Genomic DNA, 26,495 nt, shown 5'->3' with positions numbered 1-26,495 from the left:
AAATAGCTGGATACGCCGACTCGCCGATATCTAACGAGGTTAATTTCTCTAACCTGTGACATGGCTAAGCTCGTTGTGAGCTATATTGTCAAAAATGAACACATATTCTCGGAACATGTATTTAGCACGTACTCAACGTTATTTTACTTTACTCGAGCGGCAGCAGTGCTTGAGAAACCCTCCTTTCCTATGAAACTGTCTCATGGTGGCGAAAAGGCATTGTCCATATCGGTCATGCTCCCTTCTACAGGGACGCTACAGTGAGAAACTGGGAACAGGACCAGGATGTATTTATTTGCCTGCCATTAGTATGCGTGTTCCAAGGTTACACAAACACGTGGATAACGACCGAGGGTATAAAATCACGGGGATGCCGCGCCAATGAGCAGACGATAGCAGTTTGTACCGCGACGCCGACGGCGGCGGTTGGGTGATTGAGGGGCTCTGCCGCGCTAAACAACTTTTGCCCAATTTATCACGCTTTTATCGCCAATTTATGGTGAAGTGTTTCGCGAGAGGCAGCGGCGAAGGGCGTGAAAAGAATGTATTCGAATTGCCCAGGCAAACCATAGATTTTTCGAACTACCAGCGGTTTGTGTTTACAAAAAAAAAAAAAAAAAAAAAAAAAGAAAAAGAAGAGGTTAACTACAACGCAGACAAAGGAAGGAAGGGAAATGCTATTTAGAAAAGAAAGCATATTTTTGCAATTCCCTGCGCATTTTAAGAAGAGGTTTCGCCGCAATAAGACTCACGCTGCAGTGCAGCTAGCTTTACAGGAATTGTTCGAGTATGCGAACTGCGCTGTTTGACGAACAACAGTCCACCAATAAGCTACGACAGTTTGTCTCTGCGCAAGGGAGAGGGTAAAGGTTAGAGAGACCACGTGACGAAGTATCTGTCCACTCACGAGCCGGCAATAGGGCAGAGAGGAAAAATGGCGAGATGCGCACACAACTGACCTCCTAGGATAGCGTACAGGGAGGTTCTCATCACAACGATGCCGACATGTCCTATTTCCATAGTTCGAAAATCCGACTAAAGTGTCTTGAAGCAAAAGCTTCGAATCCAGAGCCGCCAATGGACGACCCTCTGTTCACAAACATGTGACGTCACGAGAAGGCCGGTTCGAGGTTATATTTTGCTGTGACGGGCAAGAACGACACTACCTAGGTAGAGAAAGCCTGCTCACTCGTCGACGTGACGTAACAACTAAGAGTCAGCCAATCCGGACCGTGTTTTCAATGGCCGTAGCCAATCACGAACGTGCTTTCAGCGGTCGTAGCCATGGCGACGAATCGCCGCCGTCGTCTGCGAGTAGTGATTGAACGTCCCCGTGTACTAATTGGGGGAAAACTTTAAACGAAAGCGCAAAACAGTCCCCTATCTTTCTCAAAAGCGTGTTGCAGATTTTGTCTGCAGGTTCGAAGTGATAGGGTGCAATCATTTGCGAGTTCTTGAATTCGCAGAACGGGGAATCGCAGCAGTAGCGGACGAATTCTGACTTTATATGTCCACGTAGCGAGATGAGGTAATAAGCGGGCCTTCTGCATGTAGGTGTCGTTGGCAAGAAGCGCGAAAAAATGCGCCGGCTGATAAAGCTGATAATGCCCATCCGCATGCTTTGCGCGGCGGCGAAACGTAATCTATGACGTAGGAGCTCAGGTCGTCTATATTTCGAGCAGAGACCGTACTTCTACTCGTGTATAGTAATGAGTAGTTTGGTATTCGGGAGTGGGGGGGGGGGATTTATTGACAGAAAAGAGAAAAAAAAGGAAAGGGAAAGGTCAGCCATACAGCACGCCGGCTTGCTATTCCCTAAAAAAAGAAAAAAGAATAAGAAAAGAGAAATAACAAAAGACAAACTAGGTGCTGAAGGGACGGCTCAAACACCAACGTAGCGCACGCACTTGCAGCACGTGCCTAAGTCCCATTGTAATTAAAATTGGTACCTCATCAATATTCCGGTCTGAAAGTGTGTAAAAAAAACGAAAAGAAGAAGAAAAAAAGGAGCTCGGAGACACCTCGTTGGTAGGGCCGGCACAGCTTTTGAATTGATAAAAACAACACGCTAGCTTTTTGACGCATCAGTCGTGCATCCAGTGATGGTCTCTAGAATCGTCGCAGGTATCCAAATTATAGCGACACTCCGTGAGCGAAATTCTATGGCATATCCAAGACAGGAGCGCCCTTTCAGTAGCTCCGGCTTCCATCGCCAGCGAGGGTTGCAACGCTATCGATTTCCGAAGGCGACAGCGCCACCTATGCCTCTCTCTCATTTTTTTTTTCCTCTGCAACCTTCTTGCTTCCCACCCCTCTTCTTGTCTCGTCTTCATTAGTTTTTCTTTTTTTTTTACTTTCTGTTAGTGACACGGCAGACCCTTGCAGTGAATTGCGCTCAAAAATGAACGTCGCTGGCTTTGAAGTTTGATATAAATACGCGGTGATCGATGCGCATTTTATGTGGCGAAAGATGTATCATCGTAAGAGAGAAGGTGTGAGCCGAAAGAGTAAAAGAGGGAAACTGTGCGAAGCGTAGTAATGTGTTTGAAGACGATAAATTTGCGGAGATTGCAGCACCGTCCACGATGACGAGTACGTAGATGAGGAATATGTGACTGACTGGTACTTTTTTGAATGTGCTGCTTTTTGATGAATAATCGACGTAGGAACGTGGAACTTGGAGGTGGCAGCTCTGCAGTTGCGTGGGATTGAAGGACGCGGCTTATATTTTCAGATATAAATGCGCGCTACTCAGGTGTAAAGATGAAGTTTGTTTACTTCTCATGCCTTGAATCGTAGCGGAACCGCAGAGCGTTAACAGGAAAGTTTCGCACTCCTGACACTTGATTTGGGCTCCCTTCTAAGTTCGCGTCCTCAAAGTTTCTACCCTCAAGGTATGGAAAGCAAGAGAGGCTGTTTTGCGTGAAATATACCCGTTTGTCATTCACGCTAGGCAGAAAATGAGTACAGTGAACCCTCGTTAATATGACCCCCGATAATCTGACATACGCGCTTTACGACCATACTCTTGGGGAACAATGCTGTGAAACCCCTGTAAATCACCCCCGTTAATATGACAATTCCGCATTATGACCAACATTTTCGGGAACGACCATGGTCATAATAACGAGGGTTCACTGTAAATTGTGGAGCAATTACATTTTCTAGTCTCCTAGATTGCGAGTACTCCCCATTTTGGGTCCCTGACCCTACAATTTACACCCCAGCCCCGTAAATTGCCCCCCCTCCCATCTTTGCATAGACTCCCGAAATTCCCGAAAGGGGCTAACAGTTGTGGCACTGCACAGTCTGCGCCCCGAAATGACTAAGATTACTTTCTGGGAGTGCGTAAAGCAAACAGACTGAGAGAAATAGCCACGTACTTATTTGCCTCCAACAAAAAAAATTATTCTGCACTTATCCTAGAACTACCCACCTTGCTAAACCTTGACATTGTAAACACCGTCGCAGGACCTTAGCTGTTATTTGCTCACCGCGCACCAACCAACCAACCAACCAACCGAAGGACTCGGAACCACCGAGACGCTGCGCGCACGCAGCTACGCAAGAGCGCACTGACACTTAACAGCTACGCAGTAGCAGCTAATGCAGCACTGCGCCTTCCTAAAACTGGAGGCCAGACGGGCGAGAGGGTCCTTTTGCGAAGAACGAAATACCCGCGTCGCAAGAAACATCTCGAAAGCGACGGGTATCATCGGGCCAGAAAAGATGCGCCATTTTCGTAAACACACCAAGGTCGCAGACGACAACGAATTTGAAGGGGAAAAAAAAGGAAGAAAGGAGGAGAACGAAAGGAAGAGTATCACAGCTAGGCCATGTGTGGCTGTTTCCCTTAATATTAGTATAGTTATACGTAAGGGAGGAGGAGGAGGAGGAGGAAGAGCGAGGAAGGAGGTTTCGATCGATGAGGCGGACGAGAGGGAGGCAGCGGTATTTTGGTGCACGCTCGCCGAGTGAGGACTTGGCTGTGCGGCTATTTTTAGCCTTGGAACGTGCTCCAAGGACGCGCGCTGGTCAACGGGGGCTTGCTCGCGCTGGCCAACTGAAAGGGAAGGGGCGTTGGGATGGGAAGGGAACACGGGGATAGGTAACGGGAGAAGGTGAACGGTGCTTTGAGGTTTTCCGTAACGGCTGGATATCATTGCGTGCTCTCCGCTGCGGACGGCCTTTGAGGTTGTCACTGGTGAAGAATAGAGAGTCCTAATACTGCGTACGCAGTCGCTTTGCATACACAAGGAAATAGCTGTGCGCAAACGTGGTTTTGCGTCTGGCGCGTGCGCAGTGTGAGCACGGTATTTCCTTGCGTACGCTGCAACTAAAACACTCTATTAGGTGCATGACTGATTCTGAAACGTGTAGGGACTGATACGTTGGTCTAGAGTGTCACTTTGCGTTTCACGTTTTCGGGAAGCTGAGGCCATCCATTCTTGTCTTATATTTTCATCAGTTCTTTCTTTTCCTTTTTTTTTTTTTTTTTTGCATACCAAATCTTAGCAAAGTATAACCACTGCTCCTGATAATAATATAACGCTGAAAAGGTTAATTTGCTATACAAGTGTCGGATACTTCTTGAGTACAGATTAAAAAAGACGCATATGCTTCACGTAACCGCTAACTGTGTAAAAGAGGGAATAAACGCATCATCTCCTCTAAAGGTTTGCTAAAATTTGACTGACAGCGTGACATGTCACGACAAAAAAACAGTCTAGTTGTTGACCGTCTATTTCATCCCCTCTATTATCTCTCTCTATCCCCATCGCTTCTTTTCCGAGTTCTTTATTAGTCTCCCAACCCCTAAGGTGTCTGCTTTAAATGCTCTAGAGTAGTCGGCTGCGCTTTGTCGGAACAACTATATATCCATTGTTTGTTTCCTTCACTTCACAAGCCGACGATGCTTCCTTGAGACAGTTTCATATCGGTGTTTGAATGATCGCTGTATATTTTAGTGTCAGTGCACTGCACTCGCCTTGCACAGAAAGCAAGCGGCTGGAGCATCCAGGATGCTGGTTTATTGTCCAGGAAGCAGTGTTCTCATTTCTCAAGTCAGAGGAGTTTCGTGTGTTTTGTCCATGCGACGAATCAATGCAGCCACATGCAGTGTCTTACTTACTATGTGTAGTGGCTCTATGTGAAATGTTAACATTTGTTGTTAATGGTCTTTTTCCAAGTACAGATCAGGAGAGATTCGACTTATATGTGCATGAAAAAAGAAAGGATGTGAATTTGAGTTAAAACGGGGAAAAGTCTTGCCAAAGCGTTGTCATAGATGCACTTCCGTTTATCCATGAAGGCCTTTCAAGTGGCCCCACCTCAAGGCCTTTCAGTGAAAAATGACTTGTAACGCACAACTGGATTTTGTTCCATGCTCTGCAACACAAGCCCTAGCGTATTCCACATGATGCGATATTTGCATGCACATAAATGGCGGATCTCTACTGATTAACATAATATGCCTAACATGGCGTCTAAAGTGCGACTTGTCAACAGGCGAGGCAGAAGTGTTCAGTCGCACGTGGAAGAGGGAAGAAATTCTAGACGCCAAAATGAAAAAATTTCTAGCGGTGAGCACCCAGCGAATGCTCTCTGCTTTCTTCATCCCGCTCTCCCTCTTGTCATTGTTTTTTTTTTTTTCTTGCACGTGACATTTGGTAACCGCTTGTTCTGTATCACACTAAAAAAACTGCGCACGGTGTCATAGAGCTATTGTTTGTACTTTTTTTTTCTAACTCTATATGGAACTGAATTTTTCGGTGATGTGTGCTTGCTCAGCGAATGCTAGCTTATCTCTTCCTACTAATGTCGTTTTCGATTGGCAGACAACGTTCTACCAGCTATATCGTACACGATTGTGTAGTGATTATTATATTTCGGTAATTACATCACAGAGGGAGCTCACGATCAAACGAAAGTAATAGAGTACATTCCTTTTTGTTGTTGTTGTTGCTGTTGCAGAAGAGAAGCAAATTTGCTAAGTTACCAGAAGTATAACTAGACATGGAGTAAACAAGTGGTAAAGCATTACTCAGTTCATATCTTAGCGCACTACACAATCAGCATCTAAATTGCCTATCGATACAGCATCAATATCTCGAAAGCTATTCTGCGGTAGAAAGTTTGACGTTCCGCAATTTGTCGCGATTATTTTTCTTTTCTTTACATTTCACACAACTTCTACTCAATTTCTGAACAGGCACGGAAACGTTAGATTTCGAGTCACTAAATGCATTAAGATACGCGGAAACATTAGTCATTTCTGTCGGCAACAAAAAATGGAAAGCGATGTCCCCTCTTCGGCTGAGTACTGGAAAAGAAACATTAGTCCGCAGAAGTTTCATTTGCAGATTCCATCATTTGGTAGCTCAATCTGATCAGATTACGAAAAATTCCAAAATACAATTATTCATCCTTTCCTCCCCCCCTTGTTTGTTCATGAGACAGCTGGGAAATGGAGCAAAATAGAACTAAAGAACAAAATGAGAAACATCCCGTGATTTGCGGGATGTCTGCTTGTGTTTCTGCATTCCTGGAGGACAACGTATTTCCCATCCTGCGTTTTGATGAGCCCGAACAAGTATTTAGCACGACCTACTAGATTATAACGACCATGTCATAGGCAACCCTTCCCAGCGCCGCATTTGGAAGCTAGCGGTGGCGCTGCTCATCGGCACGGTTATTGCTTCCTGAATTTCTGCAACACTTTCTACTTTAGCTTACCTTAGTATTTTTGTACAAGCGGTGGATGACCCACAAGCTTCTTTCTAAAGTTGATTATCATCATCATCATCATCATCCTACGTGTTTTCATAGATGTTGCTGTCGTCTGCTACGCTAGTCGTACGTCCGTGATAGGCAAGCCTGAGCGATGGGCAAGACACGTAAACAAACACAAACACGAAGGCTTGTTTACGTGTCTTGCCCATCGCTCAGGCTTGCCTATCATGGAATTTATCCACCAGCTAGCCTGCATTTATGCCATTCTGTCGTACGTCCGCTTCTGCGCGTTCAAAATTCAAATTTCCATCGTCCAATGATAACGTAGATCTCGCGGGCCGATGAGCAGCGCCGCTAGCGGATCGTGCGGACGGGCTCCCCATTGGGTTTGCCGATTATGACGTGGTCGCTATAATCTAGTAGGTCGTGGTATAAATTTATCAATTCTGTTGGTCGCAGAAACTATGATGTTGCAAAAAATAAAGCTGAAATCAGCGAAAAATGGTTCTGTGCCATTACATCGTTACTTTCACATTCGCCGTGACAAAAGCAACAGGAACATTCAGCGGTTTCTCGTCAAGCTGTCTCTGAGAAAGCAGGTATCAGCACACATACGCTTCTCATATATATATATTTGGTGAGCTCCGTCTCTCTAAATAACGTTTGTTGTTTAGCGCTCACAACGAGAACGTGGTTTCAGGTGACAATCAGTGGCGCTCCAGGCCGGGTCCATCAGTTGGCCCGCGTTGCGATCGGCGCGAAGACCGAGTACCGGGCGGATCCCAAAAGAAAACGGTGCGCTTCAACCGCGAGAACGGATCTCGGCCCGATCCGTTCTACTGGGCTCACGACGCGCTCACCAAAGACTCTGGCATCGATACCAGTAGTAGTGCCACTCTCAACGAGGAAAATAACCACTATAAGGTAGTAGAAAAAAAAAAAAACTGTATACGTGCGCTACGTGAATTTCTTCCACTAGGTCAATGGGGACGACAGTCATCTCTCTCGAATTCATTTCTATGTCTGAATGGTACCAACTTGTCGGGAAAGTAATGTTGTGTTGACCGCACGAGACACCTGTTGCAACAAAGGTATATCTAGCCAAACAACGTCGCCAATTACAAGTGCAGGTGCGAATCTAGATTAGCGTCATGTGGGAATGATGCGCGAATGACTACGCTAGGGACAACAGTAGCTTGCAGTACGATTGAAATGTCTGATAACGGGATATAAATGCAGAAAAGCTGGTAGAGGAACTCCGTACTGAAAACGTCCGGGCGTGGCCCACACGAAAAAAAAAAAAAACACACCAAAGACAGGTGACTCAAACCAGCAAACATTTATGGTTTAAGCAAATCATGGTTGAAAGGCGCACGTGTTGTCATGTTTCTCGTTTGCTCACCTCTTGGGGTCTGTCAGTTTGGACCTGACGAACCGGTGCAGCCTAAACAATAAAGTGATGGCTTCGAATAGAGTATACTGCAAACCACAAGGAAAAATCTCTAGAGACGTCAGCATGTACAGAAGGCGATGAAAGAAATGAGATAGAAAGAAAGAGGTAAGGAAAGAAAATGACGAAGGCGGACTTGGACACACCGTTGTCTCCTGCTAACGAGTAGGAACGCATTAGCTTGTACTCTTAAAAGTAGTATATAGGTATATAGTTATATATATATAGTTATAAGTATATTTATATAGTATATAAATAGGCTAAACGAAGCATACACAGCTTATTTTGTGAAGGAAAAGTATCGTTTACTTGTCAGTCTTCAGCCGATGTAGTTAAGAGCCATCAAGACAAAGCTTTACATCGACGAAAAACGCACCATTCGGTTTCAAAACAGCTTTGGAATTTATTACAACTGTCCGCATATTTTTAACTTGGGCTACTTTCTGTAGCCGCTTTTAACGGAGCTTTGGTGGGCTCTTTGTAAATCGCGTGCCTGCTTACGTTTTCCGCGCATTAATTGCTAGTGAGCGCAACGTAATGTTCACAAACTCATGCGGTTCGTTCAAATGTTGCGTAACACAATAAATGCTGCTTCTGTCAATTCGGTACATGCAGTTTTGTCCCTGCATATCCGTTCAACTTGAACTTTCATTTGTAACAATTCATCTTGCAAATGATCTACAACAAGATGTCACAGCGTTATTGTGGTGCGCCACGAATTTGTTTCCTGGAAAGCACGTTTAACAAATTTTGAAGAAAAAAAAAAGGCGAGACGTAATTTGCGTTGGATCACTGAATATGTCCACATAAGTCTCGACAATTACTTTGCGAATTCGAAACAATTGAAATGAATTTGGCGGGGATGACTGTCAACTGCCTAGCTATAGAACTCATGACACTCCCGCAGTTATTTTTGTTTTGTTAGTTGACACATTGTTTGTTTCAGTTGTCGCTATTAGCTGTAGATCTTTTTTGAGTGCACTTCCCCCTTTCCGTTAAGGTGCTGTCCTTTTTCTTTTTTTTTGTCAGCTTTTGCTCTATCTCGGTGAATTTCGAATTATTTTCAAGCAACTATTTCGATTAGAAATGCGATAATGTATAGCAAGCGCATAACTTCTTTAACTTTACTTTCGGGAACTGAAGCATTGTTGTTAGTTGCCACAAGCTAGAAAGACGTAGAAGGGCAGGAAGTCAAGACCGTAGTTGAAAAACACAAAGGCACTGAAGACGATCGTAGATTTATTACGGTATGAGCTTTCGTGCACGAGGCTGCACTTCCTCAGGTACCAGAGGAAGTGTAGCCTCGTGAACGAAAGCTCGTACCATAACAAATCTACGATCGTCTTCAGTGCTTTTGTTTTTTGCCACAAGCTAGCTGGAACACCAGTGCACATGCAATACCTTGCGCAAGGGGGGTGGGGGGATTTATTGGCAGAAAGAAAGAAGAAAAAGGGGAAAGGTCAGGTAGGCAGCATGCCAGCTTACTATTCGCCCCATCAAAAAAACAAAAAACAAGAAAAAAACAACAAAAGGTGCGTAACTAACGTAGTTGCTGCTTCTTCACTTATCAGCGATTGTCACTCGAAGTTTCTAGGTCTGTGATTCGCTACTGCACTTTTCTGCACACGCCTTCCGACGTGGCGAGGTTGTAGAAGCCGCATATTTTATTTGCCTTACGGTTTAAGTTGCAATCTACGTAACATTTCTCCACTGCATTTTTTCTTCTTCTCGAGTTGGTATTCGTACAGCTTAAAAATTCTATGATGGTACAAGGAAACCAGTGGCGTAGCTAGAAAAAAACATTTCGAGAAGCGTTCTATGGGGACTTTACCTGGGAGAGGAAGATTTCACCATCGTCACCCTCTCCGAAATGCACTGCCAAAGGTACGATTTCGGTGGGGGGTTCACCCCCGAGACCCCCGTCTGGCTACGCCACTGAAGGGAACCGTCATTTAGATACATGTGGCACTACAAGGTCAGCTCTATTTGGTGACGCAAAGCGGAACAAAAGGGACTGAAGCAATGTTATTAGTATAAGAATTTTGTTGCCAACTGAAGCCCAGCATCCCGGGGCTCAACTTTTGGTTGTTGGAATCTTCTTTTTAAATATCAAACTACACGTTATGCTACCTAGAGTAAAAACAAACAAACAGGGAAGTTGAAGCGCGTTCTGCTAGTGTTTACACGTCTTTACACACAAGATGCAGCCAGTGTGAGCGTCAAGTGGGGGGTCAAGTCGATCATGCAGCGCGGGCACTTCACGATCGCGTTTAATACGCGGCAAGTCTGAGCTACAGTCATATTCGACGCCGATAGGTTGCAACATTGCATGATGCTGTTCCATAATGCTTCTTCTTTATAATTTAACTTTATAATCGCACCCTATACGGGCTTCTGCCTGCGCTTTTCAAATGCACGTTCCGGGAGTTTTTTATTTTTATTTTTTTGCTTGTGTGCATGCACGGTAGTGATGTCAGCTCCGTTACAGCATCGTGTAGATATGTGGTTATCACTGTCATGTGTGTACGCATGATTCTCAAAGGTGTATTATCTTCTGCACGATCGTCGCTTAAGAGCTGTTGAGGGCATAAAACGCTGTGTGTTATAATTTTTTTTCAGGAACGACGCTCTTAAAGCAGAACTTCACCGCATAGCACGCTGCTAGTCAACCGTCGTCCCGAATGGCATCGTTTTCTTCACTGGTTTGTTGAACATGGGACGCGTACGCCGATTTGTGACACTTGCGCAGATATGTTAATTGTCACAAGTAGGCGTACGCCCGGCGCTTTCTACAAATCAGTAGCGATCAGCGTGTTACGCGGTGAAGTTCGGTCTAGAGAGTGAACATAGAAAAGAACGGTTGAAGAATTTTCACTATTCATCGCTTGTCTTTACATTTCCTTTTTTACGAGACGCCCACAACGTGGCGCTCTGCAACGCTCTCCAGCGGCGTTTGTGCGTGTTATTTCATAAATGAAACTTACAGTGCGTACTTCGGTTAGACAACAAAATGCTCTCAAAACTTGGCGTTGAATCTGGACACGCACACGTCAACATTTAATCGGATAGAAGTGTATTTCAAAAATTTTGAAGATCACTTGAGACCGATTTCGTCGAAAATTGAGAATAAATTGACGCCGGTATAGAGGAGACTCTCAGTAACAATCTCATCTCGGGCGCATTTTTGGAAACCGAGGGAACGGACCTCACCGATCGATGCCTTCTCCTTTGGCAGACTAACTTGAGTGGCCGTCTGGCAACGAGGGTAAGCGCACGCGCACTGGCTTCACCTCAAAGCGCACCGCTATTGAGGGGAAGCAACCTGTGCAGTGAGGGGGCCTACTCTGCGTGCGGTGTCTTTTGGGGGGGGCTTCGAAAAATGACAGCGCATCGATGACGCAGTGGAAGACCGAGATTCGTGATCGCGAGTGTCTAGCCTGAATGTCACGTGTCATGCTCGGTAAGAAAGTGTGTGTCGAAAAGGATCTTTGGCACAGTGCTAGCGGCGTGATGCGTCTCGGAGTCAGCCACCATTGGTTTGAATGCAGCTGAATGCAGCAAAAGTCTGTGCGGTGTTTTTTCGACAGGGTGTTTTTTTTTTATCATTTCGTTACTTTCTGGAAGCGGTTAACCTGAGTCTTTGTGTACTCTTAAAGTTATGCAAGGCGATGTGTGTGCGTGCGTGTGTACCGGATACGACGCTGCGTTTTGTGATTTACGTGCAGTGTGCCATAGCAATTGTTTCCGTGCTTCTTGTGCGGGTATTGACACTCGCTTAGAGTCTATGTGTGTTTGTGTGTGCGTGTTGAGAGAAGGTTGACGAGAAAGACGACCTGCACATAGATATTTTAGATTTCGATAGACAGCGACGGAGAGGTATATGAAGCCGGCACCGGAGAGTGTCAGCTCTGCAGAGTGCCAGTACGTGGTTGGGTTCGCGTGCCGAAACTAAAATGCGGCAACTGGGGCGTGGTTTGTGTATCACGTAGCGCAGGAGCGCTTTATGCTAGTCGATTAATCGAGGGCTGCTGATGAAACGCTTCGAGGAAAATACTTGTAAAGGAACACACTATAACGTACTCCGTTTTTCTGTTTTATTTTTATTTCTTTCTCGATATATTTTCGTGATTCCGTTTATTTCGGAACATGCGTTCTAGTTGAATTGTGGCAACATATTCGAATACGTGACGTGGAGAAGCAATGTCTAAAATAACGTGAGTGCTAAAAGAAGTATGCGTGTAAAGGTTTTCGGGTATCAGGAATTATCAGGTAACGTGTCTCTGGGTATCGCTATGTCACGTTCAGTGTTGGGTCTTTATACAATAAATTATAATGTGCGCGAAATGAAAATGAACCGCAGACATTTATTAAGCCGGAATATTTTATTTCAGACTGTTCTTCCTGTATTTTTGTGTTTGTTTTTTAGTTTAGCCGTATGCGATGTCATCTATGTTTGAGAACTACGGGACGACGTCCTATAGAATGACTGTTGCCAAACTGGTCTCAGTGGCTTCCATTCTTGTACGAATTCATTTGTGAACAGGGACCACTGTTGCGCCCTCTCTCGGTAGGTAACATAAGTTGTGGGCACACTCAGATTGAGATCCCTGAATATCTTCTACCTCCTGTGCAAAAAATCGGACTTGGTTTCTCTTGGAAACGAAAATGACCGTGAAGGCGCTTCGTCAATGGACGAGCTATAAGAAACGCTCGTTAAATTTTAATGAGGAATTAATTTGGCCGAACATTACTGCCGTGTAACACCTACTTGTAGCTGTTCTGTAAAACTTTATGCATAATAATTATACAGCTGGTTTAGTGTATATATATATAATGTTAAAAGGATGAGATATCAGATGGCTGCGAAGTTGAATAAAAGTAAAATAATAAGACATAGTGTATATATATGTATAGTATTTGATGACTGCAAGAGAGTATGAGTAAGCAACTATAGAGCGTACCGGTACCGTATGTACCGGTAGCTGTCGCGAACCATAGTACGCTCCCATAACAGGAAGATTATCTCACGAAAAGATGCCGCTTATTTCGTATTGCTGTGCTCGGAATTACTATTCGATAGTGCTTCGGATTGCAGGCGTCGAGTTGTGTTTTATTAAGCACACGCAAGTACATGCAACGAGAGGTCTAGTTTGTGTACGTACAATACAAACTCCGCGGTAGAGAGTCTGCCTAACGCTATCTGGCATCATATATTTGCCTGCATCATATATTGCGTTTTCTTTTAACGTGAGCTATCGTGCATTCGTAGTACCGTAGTCACGTTTAGCGGCCGCGTACTTGGCGTGTGCCGTCTGCTTTTGTTGAAAAATGATTCGGCTTGTCTGAAGTTAAGCTATGCACAAAACAATCGGTTTTGTACTTGTTCATTCCGAGTATTCTGCGCTCGCTATCGTGTATACACACGAGCGACATTACCCATAATGCTACAGCGGAAGATGTGAAAAACGCCATAGCTTTCTGCTGTCACGTGAGCACGACAGCTCAACGACGTGTCTTCACGTACACTACTTACCGTGGGGAATATGCTGCGACACAGCTACAAACATGTTCCGTAGCAGACGACAGGAAAAGACACTGACGTTGTCGTCTGCTAATTGTCGTCTGCTTGTGCAGTACGCCACTCCCGATATTCCGACACCGTGTGAATCCTCAACATAACACGGGACGAAACTTCTGCTCTGTGAGCAGTATTTTCGCTTTTTCTTCCACTAGAATCTTCCGTTGGATGTCGCTCATGTGAATACATGGATAGAGTTATGCCAGTACGGAAGCGCGCAATAGCTAGACTGTGGTCAAGCATGCAGTCAGCGACAACAAATTATTCTAGACGCTTATAGTGTAGGGTGGGTACAACACGTCTTGTTCTCTTGCGTTGTTCGCTTGTTCACTTGTACGCCTTACTTAAAAAAGACTTTAGAAATGCTTGTGTTGTATTTTAATGGAATTTATTTTTCAGTTTGATGTTTTATTTTAATATATATGGTTCTAATTTGACGATGTTGTGTTTGAATAGGCATCATTTTAATTTGGACACGTTGTGTTTTAATGGGCATTATTTTTATTTCGCTATATTGTGGATCGTTAAGAAATAAGGATGCATAAAGATGGACTGTGAACTTCAGTTTTTAATTTCGATGTAAAACTGCTGGTTTGTTGTGGTTTCATCAGATGAGATGGAGCGCTGGTTTCTAACTTCAGAAAGAAATTGCTTCAATTCCAAAAACGAAAAAAAAAAAAGCCTCGCCCTGTAACCTTGCAGTCAAAACATACATTATTTATTGTAGGGACACTTACGGGTATCCTTATGAAGACTAAATCATGATTGTTATTCTCTTTCAATTGTTCAGTGGGTTTTATTAGAAAGCTAGCAGAACAGCATGTACTACATCGGGCTTTTCGCAATCTACCTTCAAGAACTGACTCGGGTGCTAGAAATTGAGCGGAATCGGTCTTTACAGAAAATAGACTAACACAATGTCTTTTTTACGAGGACATCCGAGACCGTTCAGAGGCCACGATATCGAAGACTTTCTACCTTTTTATCTCCACTTTCCCTACGCAGTGGTGAGGAATTCTGTGTGCTCTCAACCTAAAATTTATATTTACTGAACAAACTCCATATGAACAATGATGAGCGATGATGAAGCTTCGAACCTCAAAACATTCCCTGGGCCACATACGAAGAGGCCGAATACTTCGAGAAGTTCCAATTTCAGAACTACAGCAGCGCTTAAACAGCAGCGAAAAACAGGGCACAGTTGTAGTTAGCTCGAGCAGGTGCTGATATGCCACAAATACTGTATAAGTGCTTAAATTCGCGGGCTCAATAATTCGCGAATTTGTGAGAAACCAGGATCAGGCAATTATTCGCGGAACCTTAAATTCGCGGTACCGCGCTGCGTCCACCCTGCATCTTAGGGGCAATCCACCTTGAACTTCCTGGAAGAAGCTAATAATAAGTATCACAACTGGGTAACTCGTTCAATTTGTCTTCCTTTTGAGCACTTCTGACTGCAAGGGATGCGATTAGGGGGTTTTACTCGGCTCGTATCTGTGCCATTGCCCAATTGCCCTGCCTCCCGTCATTCCTGTCATCGCACCGAGCAGGTGCGATTGGCACTTGGTAGTGATGTGACAACTTTTGCAAAGGCCTATACGCGTGGCAGAGTGCATACGCGCTTGCTGGATGATCCAGGCTTACAAGGAACCGGAATCACGGGAGGCTTACATCCGCGCGGGATTCGTACGTCAAGGCGGGACTACAGTCTCCAGTTGCAGCGGCGAACTGAACACTTTGCGAGGCAATGCAGTCTAACAGCGTAAGAAACTCCGTATACATAAGTTGCCTCGGCGTCCTGGGTCAAATTTCTTACATATTTCTTTCAAGTATTTTTCTGTCATTGGTTCGAATATTTCGCGGGACTTTAAATTCGCGAAAAAAGGGCGTTCGCGAATTTCGCGAAAAATAGGTCCTCGCGAAAATTACTACTTATACAGTAAATGGATATAGTTAGGTACTGCGTTGGGGGGTATTACTGCAACGTGCATGCACAATGAACACCATGGACTCTAAGCTTGTGTTGTTGATGTAGCCTGCCGTGTGTCATTGGCTAATATAAAATTGTGGTAATGAAAAACTTGACAATGAAGGATGTGTTGTGATCACGGCCTCAGGGTGATTAACACAACAGGTGATCCTACTTTATAATGAGACAACTTAATTGTGTGCTGAAAAGAATCCCACTCAGAAGATACTGTAAGGGCATCGTAACTGGGACAGAAACTCGGGGTAGTTAGTAACATCTGAACATTCTTATACATCGCCGCTTGTAAACAAGAACAAAGATGAGACACAGAGAACGCTCAACAACTCTGGTTTATTGCTACAAAGGTAGAAAAAGCACCCCGTTTGTAGCAATAAATCGGGATGGTTATAGCTCAGCGTAGCCTCTGTCGCCTCTTTGTCCTTGCTTTCAACTTGCGCTGCGTAAGAAGTTCCAAGCTTGTGCATGTTTAGCAACAATGGAAAATTATGATGGATAATCGTGCACGTTGTGGAAAAATTAAGACCGGAAAGTTTTATGCCTCATACGAGAGGAATCTTCACTGAAACCAGCATTGAACCCCCATGTGCTCCTTCATTATCAAATTTTTCATCGTTATCACCTATGTAACTTCCTGCTGAACTAATGATTATCCTCCTCGCATGCGTGGGTGTAAGTATTTGGTTAACCTCCTCTCCTGCTCTGTCTGTGTTAGCACCCGGTGTCGTGGAAACCGTCCGCGGACAACACGAGGATGCTGGGCCACATGATCCTTCGCAAGAACTTCCAGGACGGCGGCGGCTCAAGCGCTGCCATCCTGGGACTCAAAGTGGTCGGTGGCAAGATCCTCGACTCCGGAAAGCTGGGGGCCCTAATAGAAAAAGTGAAGAAAGGCAGCATCGCGGACACAATCGGACACCTCCGACCAGGGGACGAAGTCCTCGAGTGGAACGGGCGCTCCCTGCAAGGCAAGACGTACGAAGAGGTGTACGACATCATATCAGAATCCAGACAAGACGTGCAAGTGGAGCTCGTCGTGTCAAGGCCACTCAGGTGATCAGCGATATGCCTTGCGCAATCTCTCTCGGTGTTGGTTGCATTGAGTTACGTTTTTGTGATCTATGTTGCAGCGATGCTGGAAGAGGAGACATATCGGGAAAAAACATGAGAAGGAATGTATCTGGTCCGCTGCCAGCCGGAGTGACGAGGAGAGGTAAGCCGATGAGGCTAGACGCTACGAACGTAGGGATACGTGAAATTTAGCGCTATCGTAACACAACTTTGTCCGGGGTAGCAACGGCGAATAACGTTTTTAGATGCTATGCAACACGGTCTTTCTCTTGCTTGAGTGTTTGGACAAGTTAATGCACTCGGACCGCATATTGGCCATCGTATCCAGAGAAAAGGCAAAATTGTGTGTGTCGAAAGAAAAAAAGAAAAAAAAACACACACACACACACAGTCGTTATGCAGCCTTCCAACAATAACTTCGAACTTTCTGATAACACAGCGCATTGCGTGATAGCATATAAAGTCTTAGGAACCAAGTTTTATGGTAGTGTTATCGCTACAACTGAGAACGGATCAATAGGAGTGCATGCAATTTGCATACAAACGTCTTTGTATTAGCGGGCGTGTCTGTGACAAAATTTCTTGGGGCCTGTAAAGGATACTTTGCCTCATCATAAGACCTTTTGTGGCAGAGCCAACTTTACAACCAAAATTGTGTACGCATAGTGGCTTTGAAGTTTTGTTGTAGAGGCTCCCTAGAACTTAATATCACGAAGATAACCACACGGACTCTATAATATGCGCTGTAGATGTAAAGCCTATCACAAAACAGTGTTTCAATGGCGTCCGCAGAATATCGTTTGAAAACCAGTTTAAAACGGGATTTAGATATGCCATACAGATGAATTTTAGATGTATGTATAGCTATTACATTTCAAAGAATTAGGGTACTACACAAAACTTCTTTTGGCTATAATATTCTACGAGTGTGTACGGTCCTTTATAGATCTGTGCTTTTACGTTCGAAATATAAAGAAGACTGTAAATAGCTGAACCCAACGAACAGGGAATCCACAAGCGGACGGCCGTGTCGAAATTGTGAGTGAAAAGGGCTTTGTTGCAAGACAGGATAGGTTAAAGGTCAACTGTCACTGGGTACGCTCAAGCGAGAGGACGTGCTTCCCGCGAGATTCGACAGTGTTGAGTTAATTATGCAACTAAAAATAGACACAAGCGTAAAAAGGAGAGAGAAAAAAACGACCTTGAACATCATAGACATTGAAAACGTTGATATGAAAATTCAAAGCCTTTATCTGTACTATACAGAGCAAGTCAACTCCTACAGGCGAGTTCCGCTCCACCCATGAATCTAAAGACCTCTGTGATTGGCTTAGACGGGCACATGACTTCTTCGAGTCACAACGTAGCGCACTCGCAAGGTTCAAGCTGTTGCTTGTACACAGCTCACTACAGCGCGGATAGATATGCACTAAAAACTCCCGAAATATGGAAATCTTCGAAATATGCAGTCAAAAAAACCTGAATATATGCAATACGAAGGGAGTTGCCTCAGGACAGGAGTCGCCGATATTTCGAACAGAGATTGTTCTTCTTCTGAGCCCAGAAGAAGAACAGTCTCTGTTCGAAATATCGGCGGCTCCTGTCCTGAGGCAACTCCCTTCGTACGTCTCTACCGGTTCGCTGAATATATGCAATGTTTTTCATTGTTCTTGCGAATGCATGGAATGCCTATTTTAAAGAAATCGAGCATTTTATTGAGGATCACACGGTGAAACAAAGCCGCCTTCGTTCCGCAGCACACAACAAAAATATTGCGCCACAGAATACAAATCATGGAGCTGAACGCTTTGCGTACGGCACGCGTCACAGTGCCGATTAAAATGCGAACGCCACCTGTCTTCGGCGGTAAACTGTTGAAAGTGAAGTACGCAGTGGAGGGTGGAGAAACCAGGGTACGGACTGAACAGACCTCTCACCTCGCCTCTCACCTCACCTCACCTCACCGAAAATACTCAATTCTGACTAGAATTTTCGCGAAAGAGGATGCAAAGCTTCCCCGAAACCAGCAAAACCATCTATGAAAAAAGTAGTATGTAGTAAGCCTTCGCACTTGAAAATATGGCAAAATATGCACTATGCATGCGTTTCCATGCGGAATATGCATTAACTGCAAAACATGCGTTTATATGCACCATAGAACCCTTCTGATCGGTCTCAAACCAAGACCAAACGTGTTTTTTAATCGTCCACGGATACGAAAGGATACCGAGAACAAAAACATGCATTTGCATGAAAATCCGCGCTCTACTGATCACGTTACGAAAACACTCGTCGGAGTCGACGTACTTAGAGCACATCGTCACGCTTTGAGAGCAAACATGTGGAAAAGTCGCGTTAACAAAACATGTGAATAAACCTTTTTGTAAAAGCAAGCGCCACCTGTGACACGCAAAGGATCACGGGAACTTAGAGCGCGTCAGAGCGTTACGAGACGGCCAGAGGCGGAGGTAGAACAACAACAACATTCCCGGTGTGCGCAGCAGCAAGGTCAGCCGGTATAAACCATAACCAAAGCAGACGACGGAGCAGTGGTCCTCAAAGTTCCCATGCTGCTTAGCGCCGCGCGCTAGGTAGCGCGCGCATCTTTTTAAAATCGTCTATTAGCTCCCGCGTACACCTGGCGTCCGTCATCTGCTCGGAAGCCCCGCCCCCCCCCAAAAAAAATAATAAAAACTAAATAAACTTGCAAGATATTGGAGATGGATTTGGGAGATATGCCTCCGTGGCTGTAGCTTTTATGTGGTCGCAGAGTATAGTGTGTTAGTAGCTGAACCAATGTACCATGTTCCAAATGGTTCGTTTCTCTTTTTATGTCCGGTTTTTTCTGTACGCGTATTTTTTTGTTTTTGTTGCAGAGACGACGAGAAAGCACGACTACTCTGACCGACGGCCGAGCGTGATGGTGACGCCCGGATCGCCAACGCTGAGCCACCGGCCCCGGCGTTCTCCCATCCTGGGCGGGCGCATCCAGGTGAATATTTTCCCGCGGCTTTCTATTCTAGGATCTCTCGCTCCCGCTTGCTTGAGACGTCACACGCTTCTTTCCAATCTGGCTGTCATGCGATAATTTCAAGATGACTTCTAAAAAGGTTTCGGAAAATGTCGATTCTCTTCGAACAGCAAACACATGTGTGCAGTTCGAAGGGAGAAAGGAAGCTTAGGCACAGCGTGCATGCACAAAACGGCTGTCTGCTAGACCATTGCATAAGCTAGGTTTCCGTATTTTGCACACGAGTTAGTTATGTACGATCATGTGTAGTTAGCTCGATCAATCGTGTTGCGCAGAATGGTGTCAAATAAAATGTCGTTGCGATCCTGAGACTGTTGGGCACATCGTTCGTGTAATTATTTTTTATCCGAGATATTTGCGTTTGCTTTGTAGTCAACGAAAGCGTAGTGGTTGTTGTTTGATACCAGCTCAATCATTGTCACAAAGTAATTTACGTCTCAGCAACGTAACTTTACTAATGTGTAGTGCTTTGTCTAAATTTTCCAAGACGCCAGCAGTCGGAATTTTGCCATTTTAGCATAAAATATGCTGTATTATCATAAAATATGTTGTATTAGCATAAAATATGTTGTATTAGCATAACATATGTTGTATTAGCATAAAATATGTTGTATTATCATAAAATATGTTGTATTAGCATAAAATATGTTGTATTAGGATAAATTATGCTTTATTAGTCGTAACATGAAAAAAAGTATAGAGCGACATCCCTTTCTGTTTCAGATCAAACTCTGGTACGATGCTCAAAGCCTCCAGTTAGTTGTTACCATAGTTTGCGCCGCAGAGCTTCCACCACGCACCAATAACCAAGCCAGAAATCCCTATGTAAAAATGTTCCTCCTACAAGACAGAAGGTATAGGCCCTCCGTTTATTGCACCCTCGACGGCACTCACTTGCACTATCACTTCCAGTGAAAAGAGTAAAAGAAGAACAAAAACCATTGCCAATACGAATGAGCCCAAGTGGAACCAGACGTTCGTGTATTCCCCCCTGCGACGATCTGACTTGAAACGGCGAGCGCTCGAGATCACCGTTTGGGATTATGATCGGTACGGCGCCAACGATTTCCTTGGAGAGGTACGTTGTCACTTTTAATACGGCGCAGTGATTGTGGCGTACATGACGGATATTGCCCTCCACAGGTGGTCATAGAATTGGCATCCGCCCCGTTGGATGGTGATGGCGAGTGGTATCTACTAAGTAGCCATGAAGAAACGTTGAGTTCGCATTATGTGAGTGGTACAAGTTTTATGTAAGGCACTTTAAACTACGCGTACATTATGGACTGTATCCTTAACGTGTGTACGCATGTTAGCTAGGACACCCTGCAGCAGTGGCGTATCTAGGGTGTGGCAGGTGTGGACAGGTGCCATGGGCGCCAGGTGAACAGGGGCGCTATTATGTGGTCCGATGTGAATATGCCAGGTCGGGTACTCAACCTGGCACATTCATAAATGATCTAAAGCACCCGCCATTACAGAGAGGTTATAGTGTGAAACCTAGTGCGGACAACACGAAAACGCATCCCCAAGGACATCATGTTAACCATGTTGCCATGGGCGCAGGTAGCTCTAGATACGCCACTGCCCTGCAGGGACGCATACAAAAGACGTACACAAGACTCGCACCCAAATTTCTCTCTCGTTCCCAAAGCTCTTGCGTAAACTTTTTGCTTTGTCGCGCTGTTTCCAATCTGCGGTACAAAGACTGTTTGACCTCGTTTGACCCGTTTGACCTCGTTTGACCCGTTTGACCCATGAGACCCGTTTCTGGTTTGCTTTCCACAGAAAAGTCGCAACATGTACCTGGATACGGAAGGCGCCGGCAGTGTCACGTCCTCTGAGCACTTGTCGCCGCCTTCCACAATTTCGCGGCTGTCTGACAGCGACATGTCCGAGTTCGACTACGACGAGGTCATCCCCATCCTTAGAGGTACGCCGGATTCAACCTCTTTTTGCCTCACCTATATAGCGCCCGTTACAATCCACGCATTGCAGATCGGCGGGCAAGTAGCATGGAAGGCGCCAGCAGCATGGGAGGCGGTGGTCGGTGCAGTCCTACGATGGGCTTTGTAGAAAGACCTACTCGGAGGGACATGCCTCCGTCTCATCGGAGGCATAGGTCGGGCTCTGTTGTGGGCTCTAGGGAGCAACAGCAGCAGATGGGGTACAGGGCACTTTCGGGTTCCCGCTCGATGGGGGGAAATTCTTCCATGAACCGTTTCATGCAGTCCAGCTCAAGGTCGCTCTCTCCACCGGATATAAGGTGAGTTGTCTACGCTTAGGCCTTGTCTCGAATGCAGGATAGAGTATGAACTAGATGCCGTGAAACCAATGGCCATTGAACACGTAGCGCCATCAAGTGTGTATCGTGTCAACTTCTCAAAGAGCATTGGATCAAATGTTCCCTGTCAAGTTAGTGATAGTGATAGTGGCACCTAATCCCTTTTGATACAGGGCAGACTTCCAGGATGGAGTCACAGGTGTAAAAATAAAAAGAAAAGAAAATAGTTCTCGATGAGTTCAATTCGTTTCTGTTTGTTACTTAGGTCACTTCTGTGGTTGTCTCGTGAGTCTGTGTTTGATTTTCTCCCAGTGCACTAGGCGGCTCTGTATCTGCTTGAAGGGCTCGTTTGATGGCAGGTCTTCCACTTCGCTTTCAGTTTCTATTTCAGCTTGTTTGAACAAGTTGACATGTTACACGCTAGGTGGCGCTACGCGGCCATTGGTTTCAGTGGTCATTGAAGACTGCCCGTATGACAGGGGTGACTGACAGGGGCGGCTGACAGGGGCGGCGCAACGCCTGAATTCAGGGGGACCCCAGATCCCAACCGGCGCCCATCTTCCATCCCCCAACGCCACCACCAATTCATGTCCGGGTCCCAAAAATTCAGGATTCTATTCAGGAAAAGGGTTTAGGGCATCTTATTCGCATGTGGCGCCTGGGATAACACTTTGGTGCCTCACCTGCATGGGAATTTTGGGCCCCCTTCACAAATTCAGGGGTCTACAGTAACCCCTGTAACCCCCCTTCCGCCGCCCCTGGCCTTAAGATACTTACGGTATCTTCAAGTGCCACTACGGACCGAATGTCGTGGCTCGCGCTGTAGTGTTCCAGATTAACACTCCAAGTGACGCGGAAGTATAGTAAAATTAATGTCTAGTTTCGGTAAGTATGCCGTCATAAGGCGCGCAATCTGCCATGCGACTGGCAGCATTGCTCCTCGAGGGTCGCTTCCTGTCTCCTCACTACAGGTGCTGGCAGATTTTCAACGTTGGCGGAGACCGCAGACGCGCGCTGTTGCTACCAGGGAGACGCCAGAGCTCTCAATGACGTCATCGACTCTTGGAGAATCCGAAACTATGGGGTCTTGAGGCTGCTTTCGAAATTTACTGACGGCTTTTATGTTTTGCGTACTTAGTCTTTGAGCGAATTTGATTTATACTACGACGTAAATAAATATAATGCTTTAGGTCGGTAGTGGTACTTTTGAAAGGCTCTTTAGCAAACCGTAATGCTTAGAAGTAGCTCATCCTGTCTGCCTTCCATCGCGAATTGTGCATGAGGCTGTTGTTTATCGTAGGCCTAGGTCACCTCTTCAGGATGAAGCCATGATGAGCGGTCGCATGTCTCACTCGCTGGGTGGCACGCCGACGGGCACACCAACGCCCAAGAAACGGCAACTGCCCCAAATACCTCCGGGAGGCATGCGTCGCGGTGGCGGCAACCGGGACCAGATGACACTCGACCTGGAAGAGCGCGCTCGACAGCTCAAGCTGCGCATGCAGATGCAGCAGCGACGTTCTGGAAGTAAGATCTCAGTGCATAGAATCGCAAAGGAAACAAGGCATCTCATGAGAGGGAATCAGTCAGGAAGTTCACTCAAGTCGTACTCGTGGGCATATAGATGAAGCAGCCCGACAACGAGGACAAATGACACAAGAAACGCAACTGCTATTTTTTTCGCTGGGCAGGTCTTGGTGTAACGGTTAACTGGAAAGAAAGTCCCTTTTCTACTGGAATTGTACTCGATCAAGATAGAGGATAGTAGTTGTGACCTTCGTCCTTGTTGTCGAACTGCTTCACCTACATGCGTATGTGCCAATTACCCCGTTTCCGTTGGCGCCTGAATATACGTAGCTTGCGGGGATAATGCCCATGATAGAAATGTTTTACCAAGTACGACAACCAACGACTTGAAAGTCATTCTCAAGCAGCCGACATAACCCCGGAAAGTAACTGTTCTGAGGCTGGAACACACAAACAGACGACGACTGCTGTATTTCAATCTTTCACCTAACCCCCACCTACTGTAGTCTTTTTGCAATATTTCCCATCCTGAGGTGTACAGGCAGATGTATAGACTTTAGCGCTGGATACTCTGTGCTTGCTTCTAGTTAGCTAATTAGGGGGAAACGACGTTCGAAAACTGAGCCAGGCAAAGTTCTCACTTACGCGATCACCTCATCCGATCCACAGCGTTCCTTCAAAGCATACCCTGAAATATGCTTTGAATGATAACTACGAAGTCTTCTACCAGAAAGATGTGATTCCTGATGGACTGTTTCGATTCCATAGCAATGACCCCCGTGGGAATGTACTCGGACAGCGAAGTGAGCTCCCGGCACATGGTAGAGCACCGTAGTGGTTTACCTCCGAGTCACCTTCATCGAGGCCGCATGGGGGGCCCTCGCGGAGGCGGCAGCCGCCTGGCCGCGGGCCTGGGCTTAGGGCCGGGCCCTATGCTCAGTCCAGAAGGCGCCGAGCCCGGCACGGGGGGCGCCGAGAGCGACGGCTCCGAGACCAGCTCCGTGTCCAAGTTCAGCGTCACCAGTGCCTTTTCCACGCAGTCCGAGCGGCCGCGCGGCAGTAGGACGCTCAGGTAACCCATAGGAATTTTTTTTTTTTTTTCATGATGGCTCCTAGGCTCCTACACTCTAAGGAAAGAAAAGTGAGCAACCTTAGTCCTTTCGGAGACTAGGTAGTGGTTAGCCACAACCGTTAGTCCCTTTCTGGACTAAATGCACGAAAGCTTGTGCGAAGTCCAGGGAGTAAATTTCAGTGCCAGAGGACTTAAATGGAGGAATGGTGGCAATCTAGGGGACGGAAGCCCTAGGTGCTCCCCAACATACTCATTTTTTTTATCCTTGGAGCGTAGCGAGAGAAGTTACACGTGAAACACAAGGAGCACGTGACATATATCTTACCCTGTACGAAATGTATGCGTGCTCTTCTTTTCACCGTAGCGAGTTCACGTCGCGCATCCAAAGTTACGGGCCCGTGCATCCGGTGCGACCGTCGTCGGGCGCCATGCTTGGTCGCAGCAACAGCGAAGGGGGTTCGGTGCACGACGACAAGGTGGACGGCAGCCTGTCGGATACAGCCATCGGGTCCATGGTGGAGAAGGCCGCTACACGCGTCTATCCTGGTGGGGGCCCTTCCTACTCCGGCAGGCGTGCTGCTACCTCCTCCGTCTCTGGTACGCTGCGGTCCTTCCTCGGCCGCCTCATCGTGGGTCATACCTCCATTGGGTGACCAGCCGTTCCCCCCCCCCCCCCTTTTTTTTTATTCGTGTACTTCCCTCCCTCCTGTGTTTAAGACAACGCGGATAATTCCAGGGAAAATAACGCTTTGCGAATTGTGGAAGTAAACAGATCAAGTCACATTCTCAAGATTATGTTCTGAATTTTTAATTATTTGAACAGATGTGTACTGGGAACTTAACTTGGGGTAGGTGCTTCCCAGGACATCGGGTCAGAGAAGTGTAAAAGAAAACAAAAATGTGATATTCGTTCGCATCCAGTTTTGATCACCAATTTACAGATGGTGATGATGCCCTTTCAATATAGATTCGTTGCCTCCATCCAGTTCAAGAACCAAAATACCGTTACGTGTATACCGATCTTCCCACACTGACTGGTCACTCTTTGGGAAAGGTTAGCCCAGTTGAGCGCAGAAGCTTTGCCTTGGGTTGATGTGTGCACGAACGAATGGCTTGCGAAAGAGCTACAAAGTGTGACGCAAAATTGTTACACCACTGTTGAGATACACTGACGGTTTTCAGGATACCTGTGTGTAAAAAATGATGCCCGCCTTCGATTCCACAACCCCGCTTTATGTAAGCTGTCTAATTTGCAACACAGCGCATGTCTTTGCGTGGCTTTCACTCCTATGCTGCCGAGACACTTCTCCGATGCATTACCGCAGGATATTGCTGTACGAAATCGTTTTTCTAGAAGCGGGATTTTACTCTCTCCACGAGTACGAGGGCTCTATAAGAAAGAAACTAGAGTACACGAGCCAGAAGGCTTTCCACTCTCTCCACTCTCTCAGTGGAAACATGGTTGCTCTTTCATTAGAACCAGTGTTGCCGCTTCGAAAGTCAGACCTAAAGAGCATATGAAACTTGATGAGAACCCTAATCACATGGCCGCCATGTTGTTACGCTCTGTAATGCGCTCGAAAGAGTGACAGTGTGTTGTTAATTCTATATTTTAAGTACTGCTGACAGCTGGATCACTCTTTTTGGAAGAATTGCTATAACTGTCGTGAGTAATACAGGAATAATGTACATTTGCGACACAAAAGTGTCGTTGTCATGAAGAAGTAAAGTGCGTCCAGGCAATTTTTATTTAAAAATCCGCA

At 45.8% G+C, this 26,495-nt stretch overlaps 1 protein-coding gene across 7 annotated transcripts in view; it reads left to right on the top strand.

The window, feature by feature from the left end:
* LOC135393825 (regulating synaptic membrane exocytosis protein 2-like) overlaps positions 1–26,495 on the top strand; it is an 80,999-nt gene that overhangs the window by 41,633 nt on the left and 12,871 nt on the right. For 4 of the 7 annotated variants that reach the window (XM_064624111.1, XM_064624110.1, XM_064624109.1 and 1 more), the window contains exons 3-14: positions 7,433–7,656; positions 16,463–16,800; positions 16,878–16,960; positions 19,695–19,810; positions 20,573–20,703; positions 20,762–20,927; positions 20,993–21,082; positions 21,638–21,782; positions 21,848–22,115; positions 23,434–23,660; positions 24,429–24,732; positions 25,097–25,329. In XM_064624111.1, the coding sequence (XP_064480181.1) occupies positions 7,433–7,656; positions 16,463–16,800; positions 16,878–16,960; positions 19,695–19,810; positions 20,573–20,703; positions 20,762–20,927; positions 20,993–21,082; positions 21,638–21,782; positions 21,848–22,115; positions 23,434–23,660; positions 24,429–24,732; positions 25,097–25,329 (2,325 nt within the window). Of the gene's footprint in view, positions 1–5,508; positions 5,583–7,432; positions 7,657–16,462; positions 16,801–16,877; positions 16,961–19,694; positions 19,811–20,572; positions 20,704–20,761; positions 20,928–20,992; positions 21,083–21,637; positions 21,783–21,847; positions 22,116–23,433; positions 23,661–24,428; positions 24,733–25,096; positions 25,330–26,495 lie in introns of all 7 variants that reach the window. The other 3 variants (XM_064624113.1, XM_064624112.1, XM_064624114.1) reach the window with 2 other exon arrangements.

This window comes from Ornithodoros turicata, chromosome 5, assembly GCF_037126465.1.
Source record: "Ornithodoros turicata isolate Travis chromosome 5, ASM3712646v1, whole genome shotgun sequence".
Classification (NCBI taxonomy): domain Eukaryota; kingdom Metazoa; phylum Arthropoda; class Arachnida; order Ixodida; family Argasidae; genus Ornithodoros; species Ornithodoros turicata.
The sequence above is the reverse complement of the archived record's forward strand: the minus strand, read 5'-3'. Positions and strand labels throughout refer to the sequence as shown.